At 35.4% G+C, this 6,783-nt stretch overlaps 1 protein-coding gene across 2 annotated transcripts; it reads left to right on the forward strand.

Moving 5' to 3' along the window:
- The first annotated feature begins 45 nt into the window (after positions 1–45).
- LOC112294385 (uncharacterized) lies at positions 46–3,580 on the forward strand. 2 transcript variants are annotated; one of them, XM_024544714.3, is made up of 8 exons: positions 46–633; positions 1,083–1,411; positions 1,506–1,688; positions 2,135–2,278; positions 2,400–2,528; positions 2,780–2,846; positions 2,958–3,055; positions 3,205–3,580. In XM_024544714.3, the coding sequence occupies exons 2-8, from the start codon at positions 1,112–1,114 to the stop codon at positions 3,334–3,336; spliced, it is 1,053 nt and encodes a 350-aa protein (XP_024400482.1). In that variant the 5' UTR covers positions 46–633; positions 1,083–1,111; the 3' UTR covers positions 3,337–3,580. The 2 variants fall into 2 exon arrangements, with proteins under 2 accessions (XP_024400482.1, XP_090099829.1); XM_090243703.1 differs by lacking the exon at positions 46–633 and having other exon boundaries at positions 668–1,199; positions 1,349–1,688.
- The last annotated feature ends 3,203 nt before the right edge of the window (positions 3,581–6,783 follow it).

Genomic DNA, 6,783 nt, shown 5'->3' on the forward strand with positions numbered 1-6,783 from the left:
AGGTTGCCCATTTTTGAAATTTGATGTAATCTTCAAGTGGCTTATTTTTCAACAGATCTGATCAATTTCGAAGCGTGGAAATTAGATTAAGGTATGTGATCGGTAGTTGTATCAACAGGAATTGCACTCAGTCTGCATGTGGTTGACTTGGAACAGATTCTACTTGCGTTCCTTCAGATGTGCCAAAGTTTGTTTTGAGAATGTCTTTACAAGACATTGTGGCAGAGTCTAATTTTCAATGACCGAGCAGGATCTCTGCTCTCTTGGCAGTGGTTTTTTGTGTTGAAAGCTTTGGCTTCTTGGCAGTGTCGTTAAAGACCAGTGGATGATAACATAATTTATGCAACTTGAGCTGGTAAAAAGAATTTCCAGAATGTCAATCCATCAAATGTGCTTGAATAACCACTGTGATGCCTAATCAAAACCTCCAGTATAATCAGGTAATTTTGGAGGGGAGCAACTTGACAGCAGTAAAGCATCAATTGAAAAATACATCATCACGTTAACCGTCGGGCAATATTTTGCTTCCTAGAATACACATATGATTGCAAGGTGATTTTGAGATAGGAGTCCATTTTTGCAAATTGCAAGTTGCAACGGTGGTGGAAAACTTCGACTCACAAGATGAAATTGGTAAACTGGTTCAGTGAATATTAAAATGCGTGAAATCATCCTACATAATGTTTTTCGAAGGTAACCAGACCCAAGTGCCAGGATCCTTTCGGTGGTCGTGCAGACCATCACAAATCGCAACTTAACCGTCCGCCAGCTTAACTGTCCAGTCCTTGAGGGTGGACGTGGGGTCTATGGTGTTATCATGGGAATGACATGTTTACATCGCGACTGATGAACTAAGAATCCTTCCATAGTGTTCTGGAGTCTAACTGTCGAAGTGTTTTATTTATTTATTTATTTATTTATTTGTGATTGTCATGAAGATCTCCGCTTGCAGCCTCTTGCATGAAGAGAATGATTTGATGAAGATTGCGTGAGTCGGGTTGAGTTCAGCTGGGGTGTAGGCAGAGTGATTGAAGCACGCTTTATTTGATATTGTTCGGGGGATGGCGTTGGTCGATTATCAGTGATGGTGTAGGAAGTGAAGAACACAACAATGGGAACCCCTGTGGAGACACAGAACCGGTACGAGCAACTCAAAGAATCGGTGCGCGTTCTTCGTTGCCAAGTCCGCAGCTCATCAGGTGGACCCTCACGAATGTCTTCTAGAGTTACTAACGTTACGACCAGGACCCCTTCTCCTGCGGTAACAGCAACAGATCCCGAATTTTTCGCAAGCACTCTTCGTCCTTCAACCAACTCTGGTGTGTCGGTTGTTGAATTAATCGATCAGGATCATCCACACGAGGGGTTTTCCATACAACACCTGCGGATTCAATTTCAGATAGAGCTGCGGGTACCACATCCATCGCCATGGTACTACAGCATTGCTCTTGCCGTTGTTAAGGGGGGAGAAACTAGTATGAATGCGGTGTCATTCTCATTTGCAGAAAAAGGAGGAGGAGATTAAGAAGCTAATCGCAAATCAACGAGGAAAGTCGCTGCAGATAGAGAATCTCGAGAATGAACACCGGGTCCAAAGACGGAAGCTAGAGAGTCGCATTGAGCGTCAGTCAGAGAAGATATGTGCCCTCGAGGCCCAGTTGTCCAACAGGATTACCCTTAATCAACAGGTTAATATTCCAAGGGTTTTATTCCTCTCACCACATTATGTCTCTGCATGAACGCCTCACTAGTGCTCGTCGAACTGGAGAAGCTCTTACATTACGGGATTGGCATGTGATTCATGAGATTTGGGACGTTTTTATGCGGTGCTGATTGCCGAAAACAGGGCGCTAGGGTTTGGCGTAAATGTTGGGAAATGTTCTTTGTCACCATGACATTCAAACTCAGTGGGCATCACTATGAGAAACTGGTGTTCTATTTGAGATGTTATCTTCCTCTGTTCCTCTTAGAAATCTGCTTATTTCCGGTGAAAGTTGGAGTGCCGGTTTCTCCATCTATCAAGGATGAGAAGTTCGCACTCTCCTATTAGAATGTTTTCGGTGCACTTTGACACCTACTAAGTTTAGAGTGGAATGAGGATAAATTGGAATCGTCTGCCGGGGTTGGGGTTCAGGAGCTGCAGGCACAAGCATATGCATTCTCTGCCAAGCTTCGACAATGTGAGGACGAGAAAGGCCAGCAAATGGTTGCTGTCAAAATGGAGCATGCAGCTATTTTGGCGTCCACAGAAGAACGTTACCGCGAAGAGCTCAGTCAAGTAAGCACAGACTCTATTCTTGAAGGTTTCAGAGGTTTCTATCTTGAAAATAGTTGGTAGCTATGAGGTTTAGACAGATTGCATTGTTGGCTTGGATTGATTGGCCAGGGTTTAAGACCAGGCCCAGAGGATATTTAATCTCAACCTCAAGAGAGCCAACGATGCCGAAGCCAAAATGGAGGAGTTGGAAGCGGAACTTGTGGGGTTGAGAAAGATCAAGACTAACGCCGAAGATTGGATTAAGAAAAAGGTGAAAGAACTCGACTCAATCCTGGCTAGATGAGTTCCACATTCAAAATCACATACATTCAAACGTTCTATGCCCTAATTATGTGACTGACCTTCGTGCCAAACATAACTGTGTTTGTCTCATAGTTCTCTCCCAGTGACATCAGAGACCCGAAATCTGTGTAATGAGCCCCTGATTGACATTAGCGTCATATAGTTGGGTGTAAATTGGACGCAATGATGTGGAGAATGGTATGTGACGAATACCTGCAGGATGAGGGATGTCACTCGAAGATGGAGGGAATGAAGGCTGTGTATGAGGATCAATTGCGAGACCTTAGTAAGAATTAACCAGCACATATCCCCTGAATGTGAATGCAGGAATTCATTTTTTCTTCTGAATTGAACTGTCATATCACTGGATAATGACGAGTGATTATTTTGAATACAGGATCCAGATTCGAGAATGAGAAAAATGAGCTGGAACGAGTGAAAATGGACCTGGCTAAACAATACTCCCTCGAGTTGCAAAATTACAAGATGCATAAGGTAACGATACATATAGGTGCATTGCAGTCGTCATTTTGTAGATTTTTGCCACCCTTGTCACCACCTCCTATTGTTCTTGTCAATAGAGCACACTAACTTCTCAAGCCTATAAGTTTAAGCGTACTATGGGTGATGATAATACTGAGCAGGCCAGGGAGATAGAACAAGTCTCTGAACGAGTGCGGACAGCAGTGAAGAGCAAGGACGCAAGTATAGCGCAGCTCAAAGAACAACTAGCAAAACAGCAGGAGCAGGCCTCATTTTTGCTTAATCTCTCGTAACTTAATTGGATTCAACGTAATCGGGTGTCAGAGTTGTAACTGAATCAACCGATGTACAAGAGAGAAAGTGGAATTGCATGATCTCCTAACCTATCCACCTTCGAATTTCTGGCTTGATGCTCTAATGAAACTGGACTGAGACAACCAACTGCTGAGTTACTAACCGAGAAAGTGCTTCAACTATAGTCATCCACAAGAAATCTACTCCGGCTGAAACCTTGAGATCCTGACTCAGAAACTTCAGGTGGGTCAGAACATCCTTGGACTCGACAATCTATCGTTGGAATATGAAACACTGACTGCATCACAACACATCTGTTATGTAAGCTTGTCTATAAACCCTAAACATTAAACAAAACCAATATATATATATATATTTTGCCTCTACATGTTTTCATTGCATCAGAAACAAAAGCTTCACAATTTTACCAATGTGAGTTTAAAAAGAAGAAATACCTAAGAAATAAATAAAGAACAAAACAAAAATACAGAAATAAGCAAAGCGCTCAGGTACTTCCGCTTGTCGACATGTACTGAAAATCTGATCCAGATGTAGCGGTGCCAAAGTTTCTGACTACTCCAACCATAAGACTAACTACAACACTTACAACCATACACCAAGCAAATCCCTTTGAACCCAATTGAACAAAGCTCATGGCTTGGAGCATAGTATTCAATAACTATTGTAGTATCACTGGGTCATGAGCCATCATCAAGCACATCCCTTCTCCTTGTAATGTGTGTTAAAGATTAATCGGTACAAGTTAAAGACGAAATAGACTTCGATTCAACATAAAAGTCCAATGTTGAAAACAAATACACTAGGATACTGATCCAAACCATCCTGAAGAAGTTAGCTGAGTGATGGAGGAAGGCGCATGCCACAACTTTTGTGCTCATTGATTTCTCAAGGAGCTATATGAATCTTTCTTCAAAACTTGCTAAAATAAATAATAAAAGTTTGGAGGATACAAGTTGACTAGTGAATTGGAAAACAACATATAATTAAAAAAAATATCTCATAGCAACCTCTTGATATCTATTGGTACTATTCATCTATCTAGATTTAGGATTTGTTGGTGGTGTTATCATTCATCTAATAGTTAGGATTTCATCTAAGTGTTATGATGTCATTATACTCAGATAGACAAACATATTCAATTTTTCTATTGTTGACATGCTATCAATAATATAGAATTATAAATCTTGCTTGTGAAAGACATAATTAATTTTATAAAGTTAGAGGAAGCACTTAATTACATGTTATGGAATTATAGAGTTCAGATGATATTGATGCAAGAAAATTTGTGAAGGTTGATTGAAACATTTTGCATCCATTCTTATCAACACTAAAGAGTCCATAAGTTCATCCACTAGTATAGTTGCACTTGCAAATTCCACCACAACAAGACAAGATGAGACCAACACAAATATATTAGTCTCTACTATTCAAGTTTATATTAGAGCTTGTTACATTATCACCTCTATAATATAAGAATCCATTATTCTTCATATTATTGATATTCTTAAATCTCAAGCTATTTGGAAACAACTATAAATATTGTAAGATGTACAAAATGCAAACAAAAAGCTTGCTTTGAGAAAAAATAGTTGTGTATACTTTGTTTACTAAAAAAAAAAGTTTAGGTAATTTTTACAAGAAATTAATTTGGTACTTAACTAGTTACTTCAAATAGGTATTTTCATGTGTAATAAAGATTAAAACAATATATATCTTACTACAAATGTAGCAAACTAGGCCATTTTGTCCAAGAATGTGATATCAAGAACTTAGAAGATCAATTGAACAATTAAATTTACAGCTATCAAGAATGAAGAAAAGAAATCTTACCAATGTGGTTAAAGATCACAATGAAGCATGCTATTTAATGGATTCTTTAATTAAAACTATTGGGAATGCATGTTTTAATGTATTTGACTCTAAAAACAAATGGTTCTTAGACTTTGGAAAAAATTCACATATAATTGAAAACAAATAATTACTATTAAGAATAGAAGAATCAAATATTTTTAATATTAGAATTGTTGGAAGGTAGATCCTTTTTGTACTTAGATATGGAAATATATCTCTTGAAAAATCATCCAAAAAAATAAAGAAAATTAATAATATTCTTTGTATTTTTGGTATTAAAATAAATTTACTGTCAATTAGAAAATTTACAAATTTAAGATATGTTATATTATTCAACTTTATATCTTATTATATATTTGATAAATATAACTCAAGAAGTATTTATATACAAGCCATTTGAACAAGAAACAAACTTTATTGCATCACAAATAAAGAAAATAATTTATTCTTGGCTATTTTATTATTGAAAAAAGATAATATTTCAAGCATAAAAAAAACAACAAATAAGATATATGGACCAAAAACACTTTATGTTTATAAAGATATTATTTGTTTATGACATAAGAAGATTGGTCATCTTAATTTTCAATCATTATATCAATTATCCAACTAAGGATTAGTTGGTAGAATACCACAACTATCCTTATAGAAAAAAGTTTGTAAAAGTTGTATATATGGGAAGTTACAAAAGAAACATGTTTCTAAGAAGAGAAGTTAGTTTACAATATGTCAATTGGAAATAGTTCATTTTGCTTTATGTGATCCTTTATCAATTCTCTCAAAGAAGAACAACAAATTTATCTTAATGTTTATTGATGATTACATACAAAAGATTTAGTTATGTTTTTTACAAGAAAAGTTGGAAATATATGAAAAATTTAAATAATTCAAAAAATCAATAGAAAATTTGAAAAAAATATAGAATATTTAAGAACAAATTGTAGGAATGAATGTCTATCTAATAAATTTTAAGGCTATTGCAAACAAGAAGGGACTTAGAAAGAATTTACTTTAGATTATTGTCTTCAACAAAATAGCCTAGCAAAAAGAAAAAAATAAGTCTATTTTAGAAGAGAAAAAAGAAATATTATTATTGAAAAAAAACTAAATATCTATAAAAAAAGCTACAAAAACCATGAATTATATATAGAATAAGTCCTTGACAAAAGCTTTAAGATGTTTAATTCTAAAAGAATCATTTATTGGACTCTAATCTAATCTATCTTACTTACAAATTTTTAATTGTGTGGCATATTGCCATATATCTGTAATTTATAGAAATAAGTTAGGTTCAAAGGATTTATGTATATTATTTATAGGCTACAATAAAAGCAAACAAACTTATTGCTGCCATGATTCTTTTAAACAAAAGATAATTATTTCTAAAAATATAAACTTTGAAAAAAAAATTCAACTTAAAACTTTTTTTATCCTTAATTTTGTTATTAAAAAGAAGCTTTAAGCTTTTATTAATCAAAATATATTCTCCAATAATACAATAGAAAAATTCCTGATTTACCTTCTACTAAATAGACTACAACAATATCAATAAAAAATGAATAAAAGAATGAGTC

The sequence above is a fragment of the Physcomitrium patens genome, chromosome 17 (genome assembly GCF_059467195.1).
Source record: "Physcomitrium patens ecotype Gransden chromosome 17, ASM5946719v1, whole genome shotgun sequence".
Taxonomy (NCBI): Eukaryota; Viridiplantae; Streptophyta; class Bryopsida; order Funariales; family Funariaceae; genus Physcomitrium; species Physcomitrium patens.

Excerpts from the sequence above, each read along its gene's own strand:
- LOC112294385 (XM_024544714.3), top strand. The coding sequence starts at position 1,112 with ATGGGAACCCCTGTGGAGACACAGAACCGGTACGAGCAACTCAAAGAA. Across the intron at positions 2,279-2,399 it reads ACCGCGAAGAGCTCAGTCAA|GCCCAGAGGATATTTAATCT; the intron begins GTAAGCACAGAC and ends GTTTAAGACCAG. Across the intron at positions 2,847-2,957 it reads GGATCAATTGCGAGACCTTA|GATCCAGATTCGAGAATGAG; the intron begins GTAAGAATTAAC and ends TTTTGAATACAG.